We start from the raw sequence: 19764 nt of genomic DNA on the forward strand, positions 1-19764 counted from the left end.
AACTTTGAACTTTAGGATATTTGAAATTCAAGTTTTTTATATTTTATTAATACAGATACTGGAAGTGGGTAACACAGTACTGCCTATAAAAAACAGAAAAGAAATATAATTAGAATCACAAAGGGGACTTTGCTCTGTTTAGTCTGTAAGCCGATGTTTTTGATGGAAAGTTTTGAGGCTTTGTTCCTATTGGAAGAACAAAAGGACAACAACTCACTCACCTTTGTGATATCAGCAAGGAGCAGTGGAAGCCCTGATTGGGCGTCAGGATCCGGGCCTGGCAATGGCCCAACAATTTCTGTGGGTGAAAAATCACAGAGTTTGAGTGTTTCTTTCTTTTTCTTTTGTGGTTTGGGCAATAAAACAGGGCTGTAAGATGTGGTCATAATCAGTTCTTAAGGAGTGCTGAAATAAATCACTAAGAATTCAGTGTCACACAAATTAATGGTTATTGATCTGAATAATATGTTGAAGGACAGATACAGGGGGGGCATCTTGCATGTTTATGTGACAAGAACAGTTATTAAAGTGGATTTTTTAGGACGTTTAGTTTTATTTACAGATTTGGATCAAGCAGACAGGCTGACTGCCTAGGCCAGTAGGGAGGAAAATATAACTAAGCTGACAAAGAAAAATGGCTAGAATAAACACTGGAACCGAGGACTACTCGTGGAGTCCTACTTCCACCCTGAAGCCTGATTCTCAGAACATTGCAGCAGGTTCAACAAAGAGACAAACTCAGAGTACCAGACAGTCTCTGAGATGAGTCTCAAGTCCATCTTTTCTTTCCTACCTTGTCTTGCATCTTGTCCCAAGGGACCTTTGTAGAGTTTTCCAGTGTTGAGTTTGACTCTCTAAACTAGAGAAACAGAACTGGCAGAGAATGCCAGTTTCATGCCATGTCATTCTAAAATGGCATTTCCAGTGCCCACCTATTATGCTGGGAGTACTGGGCCTACTGAGGATTCTAAGTTCCTGGGTCCCTTCAGGCACCCTCTGAGGATCCTGAGTGTGTCTGATTATCTTGTGGACACCTCTAGACCCTCTGTCTTCTCCTCTCCCTGCTACTCTCTGTCCCAGGAGGCTGACTTAAATGGACTATGTCAATGGTTCCTTGCCCTCTGTCTTTGGGATGGCATACCTCATTAGGCAACACTTCACACCTAGAGGTAGTGAAGGGGCCTTGCACTGTCACTCTAGCCCCAGGGAACTGTCCTATTCCTTTGGGCATCAGGGAAACCTTTATAAACAGTCCCTTTATCAAACTCTCCTCATGTTATCTTAATTTGAATGTGCCATCTGTTTCCTTCTGGGACCTGATAAATTTACTAGATGAAGGAATCTGGGTTGAATCAATAGAACAGAACTGTCCATGCTTCTTTTCTCCACCTGGGCTCCACTGGATGACAGTGATTGAGGTGGGCTGAACCGAAACTTTTGGCTTCTCCTAGAGCTATTCTTGGTTTGAAGTGGTCACCAAAGGCTCATCAAATGAGTCACAGGAGGGAGTGAGAAAAGACAGAAATGATACTGTACATGATGGGCCTATCACAGAAATGATTGACTCTACAAAACCCAAGTTAAAGTGATAGTGACCAGGAGACAGTCACACCTCCTGCTCTCTCTATCAGAATGAGGATAAACCCAGAACTATGAAACCACCAACTGACCATCAGTGAACTGAACTGTCCCCACATCCAAGGATTGGTCTTCCTCTAGTGCTCTGCTGATCAGCTTTTTGAGGTCTAAAGCTGTGATATAGAGTTCTGTTTGCTGGTCCTCCTCCATCGTTCCATGGGGGACTCCTTCGTTTTCAATTTTGTTGGAATCAAAAGACAAGAGGTCACTTGCGGAACTTTTTGCTTCTGCATTGTCTCTCTTAAAGATGGCCGTAAGTTGCATTTCTGTGGAGCTTGAACTGTAGACAGCAGAGGACAATTGCACCCAAAGTATTGTTACATGCCATGTAAAGAGAGTCACTATGTTGCTACAAAGCTTCAGGACAGCTTCAACCCCTTTCCTGATGGGCTTTTTAAAGAATATCCAACTTCAAAACTAATTTCAATGTTGGTCAGAAATTTGAAACGTGGAAAAAGAATTGACATATATTTTAGTTCTAAAATAAAATGTCGGGATAGGAGTTAAGTTCAGCTTGAAGAGGGACTACTGATTGATTCAAGTGACCATAGATTTTTATCCTAGGTCTTTATGAAAAAGTGTTAATTGTGAAGACTTGCTGTTATTGACCAGTGTTCTTGGTGGTCTTATAAGTACAGTCCTACAATGCCAATCAGGAAGAAGGATGACTTGTCCTTTTTTCTGCAAATAGCCTCCTTTACAAAGGTCTATGAAATGGCCACGTAGGATACAGCAGTGGTACAATAGCATGTACATGTTGTAATCAAGTCAAAGCTTCAGTTCTTAAGGTCATTTCTCTTCTACTTTTCTCAAGAAATACTTTTTAATTAAAAAAGAAAACTAAATTCAACATAATCTTTTCACTCAAGCTGCTTGTAAAACAATATCTTAGAGGGAAGGTGTGAGACGAGAGAGACGGAAGTAGCACATGATTAACTATATTTATCTTTCTTAGTAATTCAACGCCTTTTTGCATGCAAAAATGAAATTGGATTCTCTATAGCTCTGTCCTCTAAGACCAGGTTTTACCTTTTATTCATGCCATAAATCCACACAGAGGGATGCAAAAGTGTTTTAAAGGCCATAGGAACCGACAGTGTGTATTCCCGGCAGTTCCTTGGGGCACGCAATCAGTCAGAAGCTACAGTTCATTATTTCATGAGTCAATTATAGGAGCCAAAGCTGGAGTCTTATTACCGAGCTCTCCAAGTGCAGCAGGCCCTTCCCAGTTCACATTGACCTTGGAACCAAGGAGCAAGCTAGTTTCTCTGCTGTATTCCTGACTTAGGATCGTCACGTGGACAAGTGTGCATTCAGACGGACAACTTCTGACATGACGTTCAAGAAATTGTTAATGCACGCTTACATCACAGATGTGTGTTTTTATGTTTTTCTAATTAGATTTTGAGTTTTATACAATACTCTTCTGCAGATCGTTATTGTTTACCTGCTTATCTCACGTAGTGATTTGACTCGAGAGTATTTTCGACCAAGTAATTGATCAATCAATGTCTTTTAATTAATAAACCTTTAAAAAGTCATTTGCTTTATCTTAGACTTATATGTAAAAGTTATTTGTAAAAGATCAACATATAAATTGTGGGGGAAAATGTACTGTATTTCAAAACATCAAAAAAGTCTGAATTACCCGTCTCGTTCTTTCTTTGGTCTTCATTTCGTTGTGCACGATGGGAACATGCAAGGGAAAAACAATTTATGAAATTTATTGAGACATTCAGTGAATCATTTTACGCACCAAAAAAACACGAGAAAGGTTCTTTTCAGTTGTCTCCAATGTTTGCCTAGAGCTTTGAAGGAAAAATGAACTGCCGTCAGAACGTGGATGGAAATTTTGAGAGCCATAAGAAGCTCAGGAAGTAAACATCATTATACAAGGTTTCTGATTAGGATCTGAGCCTTAGTTCAGATTATTTGTACTTTTGGTCTTCTTCTTAAACTCTTTGAGAGCCTCATATTCTTCCTAAAGAGACTGTAAATATCCTATACATCCTATATTTTGGATGGTGCTGGTGCCGGGATGTTTTTTAGAAAGTATTTTATAAATGGATTTCTCACCCTCTGAATAGCATTTAATGATTAGTTTATTCCTGAAGGTAATTTATCTGAGACCAGACCCTAAAACTGGTTTTGGTGACTGATTATTTCTCAAATTGCTTTAATCGGTAAGCCTTGAGGGAACGGTACCATTCACCATGGAACAGGTTGCAAACACCTGTTTACTGTGTGGGTGGTCTGCGCCCAGCAGTTTACATGCATCTGCATGTAATCATTTCAACAAAACAGTCCCCATTTTACTGATAAGGGAACACGCAGAGAGAGGAGAAGTTGTCAGCTGGAAAGTGGCAGAGCCAGGATTCAAACCCTGGCCTGCCTGACCTCAAGCCTGGGCTCATTTTGTTGGGCTACCACTTGCTTGTGCCTGAAAAAGGCCATCTGGTCACCAAACTGACACATACATTTTGGACTCCTCCTGACATGTATATGAATTTAGTTTAGAAGCTATATTCAGTTTTCTCACTTTATATTTCAAATGATAGTCGCTGACAGATACTCTACATGTGTGCTGGGGTTCGTGCTGCTGCTCCGTCTGCCTGGCCCGTGAATTCAGCCGACTCTCATCCCTGATGTAACATGACTGACATGGGCTCTGCCACTGCTTCCCCTGTGGGGCGGGGAGACTCTGTGACTGTCTCATTGGGGCTGCTCTGTGGGAGGGACTTGCTTCTGTACCAGCTGGACATTCATCCAGGCCTGCCTCTTGCTTGTGTTCCTCAATAGCTTGTCATCCACGAAGCTCTGGAGAGAGGCTGGGCTTCCTGGATCAAGATTTTAGTCCTGCTCCTTTTAAAAAAATAGCTTTATTGGGAGCCGGCCCAGTGGCACAGTGGTTAAGTTCGCATGTTCCACTTCTCGGCGGCCTGGGGTTCGCTGGTTTGGATCCTGGGTGCAGACATGGCACCACTTGGCACTCCATGCTGTGGTAGGCGTCCCACGTATAAAGTAGAGGAAGATGGGCATGGATGTTAGCTCAGGGCCAGTCTTCCTCAGCAAAAAGAGGAGGATTGGCAGTAGTTAGCTCAGGGCTAATCTTCCTCAAAAAAATAATTGCTTTATTGAAATATCTGTCATGAAACAAACTGCACATGTTGAAGGTATACGATATGATTGGTTTGACACTGTACACCTGTGGAGCCATCGCCACAATCAAGATAGTGAGCATCATCATCACTCCCAAAGGTTCACTCATGCCCCTTTGTCATCCTTCCCTCTCGTCCCTCTCTGTCTCGTCCTCCCAAAGCAACCACTCATCTGTTTTCTGTCGCTATGGATTAGCCTGTATTTTCTAGAGTTAAGTATAAACGGAATAATAATCCACTGCCTTTTATCTGGCATCTTCCACTCAGCATAATAATCTTGAGATGAACCCATGTTCTTGTGCGTTCCAATAGTTCATTCCTTTGCTGAGTCGTTGTGTATGGTAAGAACATGCCACAACTTGTTTATCTGTTGCTCTATTGATGGACATGTGTGTTGTTTCCAGTTTTCGGCTAGTACAAATAAAGGCGCTGTGGATATTTGTATACAAGTCTTTAAGGAATAAACCCTCCAATTAGATTTAATGATTGTTAATAGTTTCCCGTATTTGCTTTAAGAGATAAAGCAATATTTAAGTGGACCTTTTACTGTTCATCCTTGTAATTGTGCTACTAATACATGTCCTAACTACTTCCCGATTATGTCGAGAGAATCAAATGAGGTCACAGATACAAAAATAGTTGTTAACTTTTAGGTCAGGTTTTATACAAATGAGAATGTGTACAAATGAAAGAAAGACAGCACCATGAGACTTACAGGATTCTAGGTCTTCTGTGGGGATCTGGCTCCATGAAAAAGCAATTTCCTTCATAATAAGTTTACTTTACAATATTCCGAGTAGTGTTATTAATGATTAAAACTTTGCTACACTCGTAAGCATATTGTTTATTGTATTCAGGGGTCAAGGTGTTTTCTGGGAGACTGTGTCTTCATTACATGATAGAAATCATTGGGAGATGTGATCAGATTTACTTGATAAGCATTCTGGCAGAAATGATAAGCACAGAGATAAACACACAGGAAAGATGCAGTTTTAAGGGATATATCTTTAAAAGTTTTACCTTGCAAAGTCTCATCACCTAACATTTTGGTTTTCTTCTGAAATAGACTTTTTTATTATTAGGTTTTCATTTATTTGAAGGGAGGAGATAATGGGCCTTTGAACATTCACCAGGAGAGCTGCTCCTATCGTTTCCTTCAGCTTTAAATGAAAAACGTATTCTTTGACTGAAGTGTTTCCTCCCGAAGACCCTGCCATCTATGTGGAATATTCTCCTATCACCTTTTATTTCTCTCTAATCCATCTGACTTCACATGGAATACTGCAGAGCAGCATCTTGCAATAAAGAAAAACGAGGCTGCTTTGGTAAATGTTAAGGCTTTCATCCTTTATAACTTTCACTTTTCAATATTCCTTCCTCTGGTCTTACATAAATCAGAGGGCCTGAGCGCTTGAAAGAAATAAGCTGGTGGAGGCCCCCAGAGGCTGTTCCCTGTGGGTGTGGGAGCCCTTCACTGTGCACCTTCCAGCTGGGAGACAATAGATGGTGAAGGGCCAGGAAGGACTTCAGGTGAGGGTTGCTCTCCCCACTTTACAAATCCCCCCAGGGCATGGAATCTCATTCTGCCACAGCAGGTTGACACATACCCTGTGGCACAGTAAAAAAATACCATATTATGACCCCACCTGTAGATGTTTTGAATAATGAGAACTTACAAGAAAGAGGTAAAAATCCTTGCCAAAAATCATAAACCTGCTCTAGAGTGTTGAGATGCTAACGGATATAGGCCTGCTTGTGGAAAAGCCGTGGGGACATGATGGAACCCTGCTTTAGCATGGCACTATTTTATTACTTCATTTCTTTTATATATTTAAAATTTTAATTTAACAACTTTTGCCTGGTAATACATTACTGTGCTTCACACATCAAAATGATATAAAAGATATCTTTTGGGAAGTCTTGCTTCCACCCACCCTGTCCCTGTCCACCTGACTCTCCTACCCCTAAGGTGCCGCTTTCTAGTAGTCTCACCTGTCTGCCTCGGGTCAGCCTGATTTGTTTAGACGATGATGATATTTAGCATTTGATAGGAAACCAGGTGAGCAGACACCAAGGCAACTAATTGCTACTTTTTTGGATTTGTCTCTGCTGAGGTGTTGTCCTAAGTGGTTCATTAAGAACATCGCCAAGGACATTGGGGCCGGCCCCGTGGCCGAGTGGTTAAGTTCGTGCACTCTGCTGCAGTGGCTCAGGGTTTCACCGGTTCGGCTCCTGGGCACGGACATGGCACTGCTCATCAAGCCATACTGAGGTGGCGTCCCACCTGCCGCAACTAGAAGGACCCACAACTGAAATATCCAACTATGTGCTGGGGGGATTTGGGGAGACAAAGCAGAAAAAAAAAAAAAAGATTGGCAACAGTTGTTAGCTCAGGTACCAATCTTTTAAACAAAACAAAACAACATTGCCAAGGACAGCAGACGAGCTCTCTGCAGACAGCAGTGTTTCTGATCCAGAGGGAGGAAGGAATGCAGCTCCTGTGGTACCCCTGGAAAAAATCACCTACAGTCATGCTCTAATTAGACAATTCCTTTGTCTGAGATGTATCCAGGTTTCAGAATTTGGCAGAGCCCAACAACGAGGGGAAAAAGCACCTTGTAATCCTCATGACATTGCTTTTAAAGGAGGACAGGGAGAGAGTAATTGAAAAATTGAGAAGAGTCTCCTTCTCTTACTTACCTAAATCCTAACACATGGATTTCTTTGAATCCTGGAAGTTTCTTAAATACCTTTTGCATCTGCAGAGAGAAATACATTTATGAAGTACTCTTTGGTTCTACTGGGTCAGATCTTACCTAATTGAAAAAGCCTGAGCACTTTTGATGAGTTAGGGAAACAAATGAAGATGGAAAATTGAAGCAACGATTGAGGCCAAACTCTTTGTTCTCAGTTATTTCCGAAACCTAGAGGAAAGTGTTTTGCTATTTATTTAAAAGCTGTAATTGGGTAGTTCTGACCTACTTTCATGGTTACTTTACATAAAATATGAAATAACTTTAAGGTAGTACTTGAAAGAAACTTTTTTTGGCTACAGTGTTTTTACTTATACACAGAGTAACTATAATATTTTCTGAATTGAATTATACGATTTGGAAAATATCTATAATGTTGAAGGGATTATTAAAGTCTAAATGGCTGCTGTATCTAAATAAAATGGTAGAAGGAGACTCTAATAGACTAGATTTGCTCTTAGATTTATGTGGCCTGTACAATAAATTTTCTTAGTTAATTTGACTCTGCTAATGAGGTGCATGCTCGAATATCTTACCACTGCGAGACTCAGTTTCTCCCCATCCCCCAACAGCCTGGCTTCTCCTCTGCCTTCCCGCAGGTGGGCGGGTGCTCTCCAGGCCATTGTCTTGGCTCTCTCCAAATCCAGGGGCATTTTACGTTCCTCCTCCATGATGTCTCTGCTTTTTTCTCGTTTTTCTTCCATCTCTCTGATGACTTTCTCAGTCTTCTTTACTCCATCCTATTCCTGTCTTCACTCTCTACTTTAAATATAAGGATTCTGCAGGTTTTGGTCCTCCGCTTCCTCATTTCACTGCCTCTCCCGTTTATTCAGTAAGCTCAACTGTAGTGCTGTGCTAGGCTCTGGGAACGCATTGTCACATAGACAGGCACTGCCCCATCCACCTTACAGCTGAGGGAGGCAAGAGAGCCTGAGAGGAAGGGAGAGTAGTTGGTAGTGAAGCTTGGGAGGGAGAGCGGGGAGAAAGATGAGGCTGAAGAGGTGATCAGGGCCTCAGCCCTGTCCTCCTTCCCTGTGCCAGCTCCCCCCTGCCTCTCACTGGGGCGTCTCATTTTCTCCCATGGCTTCAATGATCACCTGAGACACAGCTTTGAGTTCTCCATATGAAAATCCCAATTTTGCCACTAACCAAATATGCCCAAACCAGAGTCATTCTCTTCCATCCAAATCTGCCTTTCCTCCTGGGCTCTTATTTGTCAGGGTCGTGAACACCCATCGTCTTCCATGCCGGAAAGGCCAGCATCCCTACATACCTTCCCTCTGTGCCCCTCCCATCCAGTCACCAACTCCTGTTCGTTCGAATCTCACATGCCTTTTGTTCTTACAATGTTCTTCTTATTCTCATGGCCGGCACCCCCTCCCTATCGTCCCTTCTGTATTGCTGCAATGGTTTTTTGGGTTTGTATGGGCAAAGAGAGGTGATAGCTCCTTAAGTACAATTTTTTTCCAAGTTAATCATTCCATATCTGCTGCTCTTCACTAAAAATCCCTTGATGGGCTCCAATGACTAGTGAATAAGGTCCAATTCTTTAGAGGGGCATTTAAGGCTCTCTACAACCTACCCCCTCCACTGCCCAAGTAGCTTACCATTTGCAGTTCCTGCCATCATTACCTCCTTGACCAATATTGTGTCCTCTAGTCACACTAACTTAACCTGTCTCTGCCCAAACACAACGTGTACTTCCTCCAAACTTCTATGAATTTTTCCCCTTTAGCCTAAGATGCAACTTCCGCTACCTTCTGCTCATTGGCTGCCATCCTCCCCCAACCTTCAAAGCCAGCTCAAGCACCTTCTCTATTACAAAGCATTTGTAGAAGCCCCAAAGTCAGTCTCAATGATTCCTTCTTCCTACCACTCTAGAACTTAGGGCATGTCCCATAAAACAGTCTGTGAGGTGCCTGTTGTCTGTCTCTGAGATGAAGCTCCTTGGGCTCCGGGGTCATGTCTTCTTTATTCATCTTTATCTGCCCCCCTCTCAGTACCTGGCAGATTGCCATCCACATAGTAGGGACTCATCAAATTTTGTTTGAGTTAAGTGCAGCTGTTCATTCTCCAAACTCATCAACATGCCACTGCATTGTCACTGTATCTAAAATTACAGCCGACTCTACATTATCTTTGCCAAGGACCAGAGCAGTGATGCACGGAGAATCCCCAAATCATTTACATTGGGCTTTGGAGTGCATCACGGATTTTTTCCCTAGCAGACTGACTTACCTTCTAAATTACATCTTCTTGCACCAATATTAAAAATAGTTTTCATTCCCAGAGTGTATCGTAACTGCAGTGATGAAGGTAGCTCAGCTTTCGGGTGATGGGGAGATAGCTGTATAGGCCTGAGTTTAAATATTGGTTTTTCTACTTTCTGGCTGCAAGACCTTGAGTTTTTTGCTTAATCTCTCTGAATATCAGTCTCCTTAGCCAAAATGGGATAACAGTACCTATACTGTCAGTCTGCTGTGAGGAATGATTGTTAAATGCCTGACACGCAGTGGGCAGAGAGTGATATCGTATTATTTATTTACTTATTCTCTATCTCTTCTACTGAATTACTAGCTCCTTGATAGCCTGATTTTCTTCCACTTCCTCAATAGCCACGTAGCACGGAGCCCAGGAAGGGCAGAGGAAGCCTTCAGTCAGTTGTTTTTGAAAGCCTCAGTGAGGGGAAGGACAGGATGAGGGTCCCCATAGTGATTATGGGCAGGGGCCTGGGTAATAAGTTTCTGTGCCTCCACTCCCACCACACCACGGGCTTAACAGAGGAGAGCTAGCAGGTTAGGTTCTGCAGAGCTGGCCTTTATTACAGGGGCAGTTGGGAAAGAGCTGTGTATGTGCTTCAGATTGGCTCTGGCCTCCTGTGACAAATAGCCTGGGGGCCACAGGCGTTTGTCCTGCTGTTCCAGTAACTGTTCCAGGACTGAATGTTCAAGTGTGAGCTGCAGGTGCTGGAGCAGAAGATTCAGGCCCTGACTCATCCCTCTTTCTGGTCTAGGATACCAGAGATGCTACTATATGTAGGAAAACAAGCAAGCAAGCACAGGACTGCTTTCCTAGAAGCTGTAGCTGCAGTGTGGGCAGCAGGCAGCATCGCTGGGGAGAGCCATCCCCCCTCCAAGGATGCTCCATGGCACTGGCTCTGGTGGATGGGATTGTCACTTGTGTCCATGCCCTCTTTGTGAACCTGTCTGTGATTGATTAAGAATCAGTTTTGCTTAGGAGGGGGCAGAGGGTGTCTAGACAGGAGATGACAAAAGCCGTCAGTTAATTCTGCTAAATAATCTTCTGGGGACCTTCCAATCATGGAGCACTAACCACTAAATCGCTAATTAAGTGCCCAGTTAACCTTATTAATAATAGTAAATGCACAGGGGCCTCCCTGATTCTGCTGGAATGTATGTTAACGGGGCTATAAAGAGGCGGCTGTGTTGAGTTCTCATGAATGTTTGCACAGGAGAAAGCATTTAGAAAACAACTAAGCATTCCTTTTGACATTTGTATTAAATTGCTCATTAGGTTTATTGTGGAAATTAAATTACTGCAAAGCACTGTCCATTAATTCCTGATTAGGGCCGAATGGCTGTGCTGACACCAGTGTTGAGCTGTGGTGGGGCTGGTTGGCCATCTGATGGCAGGCTGCTGAGTGGTTCAGGCTGTTCAGGAGCCTAGAAGGGGAACAGATGCTCTAAGCAGAGCGGCTCCCCCTTAGAGAAGCCGTTGACTGTGGAAACCGAACCAGCAGGACTGAGGTGGTGAGTCTCTGGAGCGAGACTGAGCAGACACACTCTTCTTTGGCTAGTAAGTTTTTCAGAGGCTAGAAGGGGCTTGTTTATTTGATGATGATACAAAAATTTGGGGAAAATAGGAAGCATAGCATAGTGGTTCAGAGCAGGGGATCTGATGCCAGGCTGCCCGGGTTTGAATCTTGGTTCTACCAGCAGATAGGTGTGACATTATGGGGCATATTAATTAATCTCCTTGTGCCTCAGTATCCTCACTTGTAAAAAAGGGAAATAATATTTTTAACTTATAGGATTGTGTGAAAAATGGAATGAGTTAATACATATAAAACATTAAGAACAGTACTATTATTTCTATACACAGTGTTTTAGACTTGGACAGGGACTTTGAGGTCATCTTTAATTTCTAAATGAGGAATCTAAAGTCAAGGAAGTGACCCCCAAATTCTCCTGGCAAATTCTTAGCAGAAAGAAGACTAGAACTCAGATTTAAAAAAATTATAGTTTATTTGTGTTACTCTATATCAGGTTGTTTTAGGCACTTAGAAAATTAACCTCAGGTCAGTGAAGACAGTCCATGGCCAATTATTCAATTTTGAAGATACTCTAATACTAAGGACTAGTTGAAAAGAATATTTGAAAGAACAAATAGAAAATTTAACAGACTATTCTTTAATTCATTCTGTCAAATGAATAATGCATGTCTAAGTACTTCTTTGGTTTATAAACACCGCATGCTGAAGCTTTCTCTTTGAAGTTTGTAGAAATGATTCTTCACATTTTATTGACTGAATGCTGATGCAGGGAGAGGTTGGAGGTCAAGAATATTTCAATTATTCATCTCCTCTCCAGTTGAGAGGAAGTGAGCATTGAATTCTCCATGTATGACAAGTAGGGCCTGTTTGCTCCCTGGCCAGGCTGAGTAAGATGCTTGGGCACCCAGGCTGCCAATAACGCAGCTCCTTGTTATGGAATCCCATGCTTCCCTTTTCAGGTGCATTTCTACAAACAATTACTGAGTAGTTAGCTGCATCTCCAGTTCTGTATGAGGAGGTGAGGCTGCAGAGATGAAAGAAATTTTCCTGCCTTCCAGGGGAAGCTCATAGCCTGGTGGCAGTGAGGATGGCAGGCAAGGAGGGAGGAATGGAGACAACAAAGCCATAGACATGTAAGCAAACCATCTCAAGACAGGGTGACAAGTGTTGTGACAACAGTGGGCACCAGGTGTTAGCCCAGAGGAGAGGCACTGACCCAGAAGGGTAGAGAGAACTTTCTATGATGAAGTTTGTAAGGTGAAGTCAGGGAAGGCTATTCCCCACAGAGGAGGCAGCACATGTAAACGCTAAAGGTGAGAAAAGATTCGCAAGCAGTTTGTATATCTGGAAAGTACAGTACAAAGGAGGGGGATGGCAGTGAGCTGGTATGAAGACGAGGCTGGCAAGGAAGGCAGGGGTCTCGTCATGGCGTATAGATGCCATGGACAGCGTGGTAGTTTGGTTTATCATGCAGGGAATGAAGAGCCTTTTAATTTAATCACGGACAGGCAGATATGATGGTCAGAGACGGAAGAGACATCTTGGGACATCTCAGTTTAGTGGATGACATGGACAGCATAATTGCCTTTCACCTGTCACCCGTGAAAAATGTCATGTCTTTAAATTGCATCAAACTGCAAAAGTGGAAATAGTATGAAAGATAAAGCCTTATGGATTAAAAATTCATATTTCAACTGAGTACATTCCCTAGTTTGTGCCAACATGGACACGTTAGACATACAGAAGAGCTCCTCGGGGCTTTCAGGTAAATGAGATTTAAAAACCTGCTAATATTTTAAGACAATGTAAATGTAAATGAGTTATAAGATGGAAAAGTTGGAATGGAAAACTTTCCTGGAGATCCATTTGTCCTAACATGTTGGGACCCATTGCAGTTTTTGACTGCTTTTTAATGGTTAAAAATGGATGCCTGGTCACAAGAAGGTGGAACTATTAGCCAAAAGGGTTTATGTCCTGCTGGCTCCCAGATTCTGAGTCACGACTGGGGCTGTGGGGAGAGTCCACTCACCTGAAGCTGAGACTCTGCTGCCAGCTCCTGGAAATACGGGGACTGGGGGTCAGTGAGCTCCGCCTTGAACCTCCGGTTGGCCAGAGAGATGCTCAGCTCCACCTTCTGCTCCAGTGGGCCCCTGGGTAGCTCAGTGAATTCTGTTTCTCTTTGCTGAGTTAAAAAAGGTCTTCCATTAATATAAACCACAAGCAAATGGTTATATTATATAACATATTGCTATTGTCTCAAGAAGTGGATTAGGAAGGCTTGAGTGCTTCTAGAATAAAAGTCCTATTGACTAGAAGTGGCCTCCAAATTTCACTGGGAGACAAAGCACCGAAGCTCCAAAGAGTTAACTATTTAGAATCCTTGAGAACACTGTCATTTGATGACTGTGTGTTCTTCCTGAAAGCATTCACAGACACGCACACACACACACACACACACGATTCATATGTGTTGCTGGAGCATCACTAGGATTGTGCCCCATCCTAGCGTAACTTTATAAATACTCTTTGATGAGGACTGGATTAGACAAGATAACCTATAGATGCTGAGGTATCTAATATAATCCCTTTTAGAGAAGAGTCTGCCCTGGTTTAACGAGAACCTGTGTACTTAAGCTTCACATTAAAACTAGTTAGAAAGCACTGTCAGGTGAAGGGACGCTTTGAAATCTCTCTCTCAGAAGGAATGGCATATCTGAGCCACCTTTGGAAGCCTGTGGCTGTGAATAGACACTCTATTCTGAGGATCTGGATTTGGCTTCTGCTCACAAAGGGCCAGGGGTCATCCCTTTTGCCCTCTGGTCTGGGAACAAGCATGCGTCTCTCATTGTTCTGAACTCACATGGGCTCCCAGGGCACAGAGCAAGCCTGCAGCTGGGTTTCAAACTCGGGGTTTGATAGATTTTCAGCCTTGGGTACCCAGACGATTCTGAAATCTGCACAGCTTTCTCAAAAGAGTAAAAAATATGTCTGTGGAAAATTGAATGTCTCTGGTAATGTACAAGGTGAAATTAGGAAGCTGAAAAAAGAGAAGAACCAAGAAAATGCTGACGGGCAGAACTCAGCCGAGTGGCAGCTGGTGTAGTTTCTCCTCACTTCTTATCACAAACTCCCCTCCTCCACGGGGAGCGGACTGCGGCACAGCCTCTGACTTTAATAGGGCACGTGGAGGATGTGGAGTCACACTTACCAGGCTACTGATGTTTGTTTGACAAAAAGGTTACTCACTCATTCATTCACTCATTCAAATCATACACATCGAGCCTCTGTATGCGTGGAGCACAGGACTAGGATCTATGGGAAGTTAAGAGAAAAGTGTGGCAGAAACACCATTTCAGTAGGCAGATTTAAAGTTCACATGAGACATTTAAATAAATTCCTTAGCTGTATTACCAAGAAGTCTCGTAACTTACCCTCAGCTGCTGCACTCATTTTCCATGCCTCTCACCCAGCATCCTCACAGATGCCTCACTATCTAGGAGACAAAACCCAGACTCTTTTTCTTGACCTTCAAGGCTCTCCACAATCTGATACCAATCTGCTTGAACAATTTTAGTCTCTCGCTCTTCTCCCTGCCCTGACCACCAAATGGCTCTGTCCACTCTTGCTGAGACACTACATTTTTATGCTCGTCTCCTGACTGGAGACTCTCCTCGCTGCTCCCCATGCCCACCTCCAGCAAACACATACCTCCACTTTTTTACTTCTTACCAACATCCTGTGGGTCGTTTAAAAGACTATCTCCTCTGACCATCTAGGGTAGAAATCTTTTCCTCCTCTAAACTCCTGTAGCAGCAAATTGCTGATTGTCTGAATTGCTCATTCAGTACCTATGATATACTCACCTAGAGTCTGCTTTTCATATGCTAATCTCATTGAATCCAGCATGATTCTCACACTTCATCAAATCTTCCGAAGTAAAAAACATGAGGCCATTTAGGCACAAAACTCTCAGTGAATACAAATGACTGGGGTCAAAACCTTTGCAAACTGTCCTGGCCTATCATTTTGTCCCAGTCTATACATCTGCCATCTTCAATCATAGCACTTGGACTGTTTTGTTGTACTTATTTGCATTATAAGTTTCTTGAAGACAGAACAGTGTCTTGTTCATCTTAGGATCTTTGGTGTTAACCCAATGCCTGGTACATCAGTGGATTTTAGTAAAATGTTTTCTGAATGAAGAGTAAGTGATAGGTGCAGGTTTTAAAAAGAATCTTAACAGGAGGATGTAATGAATGCGAAATGAAATATTTAGAGGATATTTAGTCCAGAAGGAGGGACCTATATTAGATTTGAAGAATATGGCACACAGGTAACGTGAGAAAACAGGGAAGGAAAACTGGAATTGTCCTAGAAATTTTACAGTGAATATGTTTAATCTCAATTTCTTCCAACAGCACTTTTCACTGTTGATGGAATAGTATTTTTGAGAAAAATAAAACCTTTATATTCTTTGTTTACAGCAATAGTTCCACCAAATCTGCAGCCATCTGATGTAAAGGCCAGAGAAGATGGCCAGCAGGCTTCTCATCTCTGAATTTTTCTGGGAAGCTGGTGAGACTGACCCTCCTACCCTCACTGTCCAGCTTTGACCTGTGCCTTGGGGAGAGGATCACAGGAAGGGAAAGAGCTGGAGAAGTCGCCCAGACACGGGGAGTCCGCAGTGGCAGCCTGGACGAGATGTGCAGGTTCTGATTTGCTACCCCTATGCTTCTGCCCCCTTCTGAGCCTGCTGCTCACTGGGTGCTGCCACAGTCCTGACACTCAGGAGGAACCAGGATGGCGTTTCCCTGCTTTGGGACTGAGTGTCTAGGATCAAAGCTTTCTTGGGGGGTTACAAATGCCCCCCCCTCCTTTTTTATAACCAACATTAAATTCTGTGACAATCCCCTCATCCTGCATGCCTTTTCACTCAAAGAGAGCTGTGGCCAGTGCTCCTCTTTGCTTGTGAACACTTTCTATTTTTCCCCATTTGACACACAAGATTTTGATCATTTTGATATTTATCTGAACTATTCATCCTGGACATGACTGAGAACGAAACTTCTACCCTTGTTGTCAGCATGAGATCACACTTCAGTGGAGAAAGAACTTGATGGGTTGATTGATAGATTCATTCATTCTAATGTTGGTGAGCACCTGCTGTCTAGAAGGTTCTGCGAGGTACTGCTTCTTGCAATTCCTCTCACTTTGTCCTTGTTTTCAATTTATTTTCCCCCTTAGTCTCTAGGAAGAAGTGAGGATGCTAACTAAAACAAAGTCACTGACTCTTAATCAGAGTGATAAAAATGTAGCCCTAATAACATTGGATGGCTGGTTTGTCCATTCTCTTTTCCTGTTTCACTAATAAAACAAAGGCAGGCATGTGAAGGGCTAGACTGGCTCTCAGAATGTCTTACTATAGGCATCTGGGTGACGTTGAGGAGTGTCTCATCAGGAGAGAGAGGCAAGGGCCCGAGGGAGATGCTGGCAACATCTGTGGAAATTAAAAAAATTACAGGCACAAAAATGAGACTGGAGGAGGTTACATTAGAGCAAGGTCAAAATATCAAATACTTTTTCCATCATTATGGAATTTCCAGATGTTAGGTGCATTCTGAACTCCTTTTTTTTAAAGATCACATAAATATGTTCTTGAGAAAAATATAACTCACACTGTTAGTCCAAGTTGAACTCATCATTCTTTCTTCCTAGACCAAATTTTGGTGCTCTCCTAGATATGTTAAAGGGTTAAATATGTATCTCCCACATACAGTTAACTATAACGGTATTACAGTTAAAGAGTTCTGGTTGTGAGATCTCATTAATTTTTCTTCTGGTGACTATAGAATGGATGCATACACAGATATTTTTCTTGAATTTGTTTGTTTGAAAATACTGGTAACGATTGCCTCCAAATTGTAGGATAATTTGGAGTGATTTGGTTTTACCTTATTCTCTTCTAGATTTTCCAAGTTTTATACAATGAATTTAAATTATTTTATAGAGTTAGAAATACAAGTTAGTTTTGAAAATGTACATTATAAATTTTTCAACTTCAATTAAGGATTGCTTTTGAAGTACCACGTCTTCATGATGATTTGAATTAAGGTTCAGAAGCAGACAAAATGAGGACATGTAACCTTACCTGTAGAAAAAGGAAGAGTGTCTCCAGGCTTTCCTACTGTCTCCTCTGGGGATATTTCACCTTTTCTATCAGCACAATAGGAAAGAAAGAAGAGGTGGTGAAAGAGAGCTTGATGACAACAGAGGAAATGCATTTAAATTTCCTATACTCAGTGGACTTAAAAGTTAAAGAAAAGGTATACTTTAAAATTGGATCTGCCTGATTTTTCATAGCCGAAGTAACTGTCAAATTATTTTCATCAGGTGAAAATTCAAACAATTCCCCAAATCGTTCTGTTTGACTCCAGGATTTTCCATAAGCATCTTGGTTTTGCGTGGTCCTGGGGAGTATTTCCACAGGAGGCAAAGCTGGTCTTTGTAAGCCCTTGTGCTTACACCGTGTCCTTAACATCAAAGAAAATCAATGACATGATCTAGGACTGAAATATTCTTACTAAAATCTCAGACCCTCAAACCTGCAAATCCAGAGAGTCATTAATTTTATCTGACAAACTAACTCTTGGGACTGCTGGGAAAATGGAGGTGTAGGAGTGCTCTGAACTCACCTTCTCCCTCAGGCACAACAGATTTACAACTACCCTTGGAACAATTACCCCTGAGAGAGGACTGGAAACTGGATAAAAAGAACCCCCACAACAAGGGACACAGCTGACTGAGGGTGGAAGAGGCAGAAATTCCTTCCTGGAGAGAACAAAGCCACATTCCAGCTGCAGTGCTTCATGGCCAGGAGCAATCCTAAGGTATGAAGCCTTCCCTGGAGGAGTGGAGGATCTGAGTGGGAGAGCAAAGCCACAATAAGCAGCTTTTGAACTCCGCACAACTGAAGCAAGTGTCATAATATCTGGCTTGGCTGGCTATTAACAACAGTGGGGAATAAACCCAGAAAAGCTATTGAACATAAGAGAAAGAAAAGCCTGCTCTTAAAGGGCCCATGCACAAATTCACCTGTTTAGGAAAGCAACACAAAATCACCAGAAAGAAAGGTACACAGTCTTTTGGTAAAAAGAGACTCACTTTATAGGCTCTAGGCATATCTCAGGGAGGCAGGAGGTGGCTGGGACCACCTCCCAAGGGACTGAGACATTGGCAGCAGACATTATTGTGACCTAGTACAGGTATGCTGACACAGAAATTGGCAGATGCCATTGGAGCTCTTCCCCTGGCCTGTTAGCACAGGGGTTTGCCCAACCCACTAGAGCACAGATTTAATCCAGTTGAACCAGGGCAGACAGCCTGCCCTAGGGATGGGCCCTACCCACAAGCAACCCCTTGGGCAACCTGTGGACCTGCATAGGTGGGGTGTGTGTGACCTCTGCAGCAGGGCAAGTGGGTCTGCTTCAGTGGGGCGAGGTGTACACACAGGGCAGGACTGCATGGACAGGGTGTGTGGGCCTGTGGGGGTGGGGCTTGTCAGCTGCAGCAGACCTGGGCTCCTTTAAACAGCCATATAGGGGATCTGCCCCACCTTCCAATGCCTAAAACAATTATGTGCTGCCATGCCTGGGGCTGGCCCCACCAAGCTGTACAACTGAGAGAGCTGACAACAGCCTTGCAGGCCAGAGGCCTACAGCAATTCTGAGCCCCTGAGTCTAGCAACCAGTCATGCTAGGGTCTTATTCACTTAACAGAAAAACTGCAGTAGGAATGTTCTATTAGACCTTGCAGCCAACTGTGCTGGGGCTCCCTCAACCCAATAAAGTGACTGAAGGGACCATAGCAGCTGTACACAGCTGAGCCTTATAACCAGCTGTCCAGGGGGACAGCCTAACCTCCCCAGGCACCTACAGTAAGAGCAACCCCACCACAACAAACAGACTTGGGTAGCCCACACAGGGGGCACTCCTGGAACATTTGGAACTGGTGACAAGAGGGAAGCCCACTGTGGGCCTCATAAGGCATATGTTACATGAGACCACTTCTCCAAGATTGAAAGACTTAGCTGATCTACCTAAAACACAGATAAAAGTGCAGAGAAATAGGCAAAATGAGGAGACAAAAGAATATGTTTCAAATAAGGGGACAGGACAAATCCTCAGAAAAAGAACAAAATGAAACAGAGATAATCAACCTACCTGATAAAGAGTTCACACTAATAGTCATAAGGATGCTCACTGATCTTGGGAGAAGAATAGATGAATACAGTGAGAACTTCAACAAAGAATTGGAAAATATAAAAAAGAACTAATTAGAACTGAAAAATACAATAATGGAAATGAAAAATTCACTAGATGGAACCAATAGCAAAGCAGATGATGCCGAAGAACAGATCAGTGGG

The 19764-nt window shown here is 42.8% G+C and overlaps 1 protein-coding gene across 1 annotated transcript in view; it reads right to left on the reverse strand.

Annotated features, from left to right (window-relative positions):
• The window catches only part of IMPG1 (interphotoreceptor matrix proteoglycan 1), a 120822-nt gene that overhangs the window by 54645 nt on the left and 46413 nt on the right, over nucleotides 1-19764 (reverse strand). The window contains exons 5-11 of the mRNA XM_070225165.1: nucleotides 17491-17555; nucleotides 16763-16839; nucleotides 13372-13524; nucleotides 7497-7555; nucleotides 3287-3307; nucleotides 1671-1918; nucleotides 222-298 (exon numbers count right to left, since the gene is read on the reverse strand). Coding sequence (XP_070081266.1) covers nucleotides 222-298; nucleotides 1671-1918; nucleotides 3287-3307; nucleotides 7497-7555; nucleotides 13372-13524; nucleotides 16763-16839; nucleotides 17491-17555 — 700 coding nt within the window. The remainder of the gene's footprint in view (nucleotides 1-221; nucleotides 299-1670; nucleotides 1919-3286; nucleotides 3308-7496; nucleotides 7556-13371; nucleotides 13525-16762; nucleotides 16840-17490; nucleotides 17556-19764) is intronic.

The sequence above is a fragment of the Equus caballus genome, chromosome 10 (genome assembly GCF_041296265.1).
Source record: "Equus caballus isolate H_3958 breed thoroughbred chromosome 10, TB-T2T, whole genome shotgun sequence".
Taxonomy (NCBI): domain Eukaryota; kingdom Metazoa; phylum Chordata; class Mammalia; order Perissodactyla; family Equidae; genus Equus; species Equus caballus.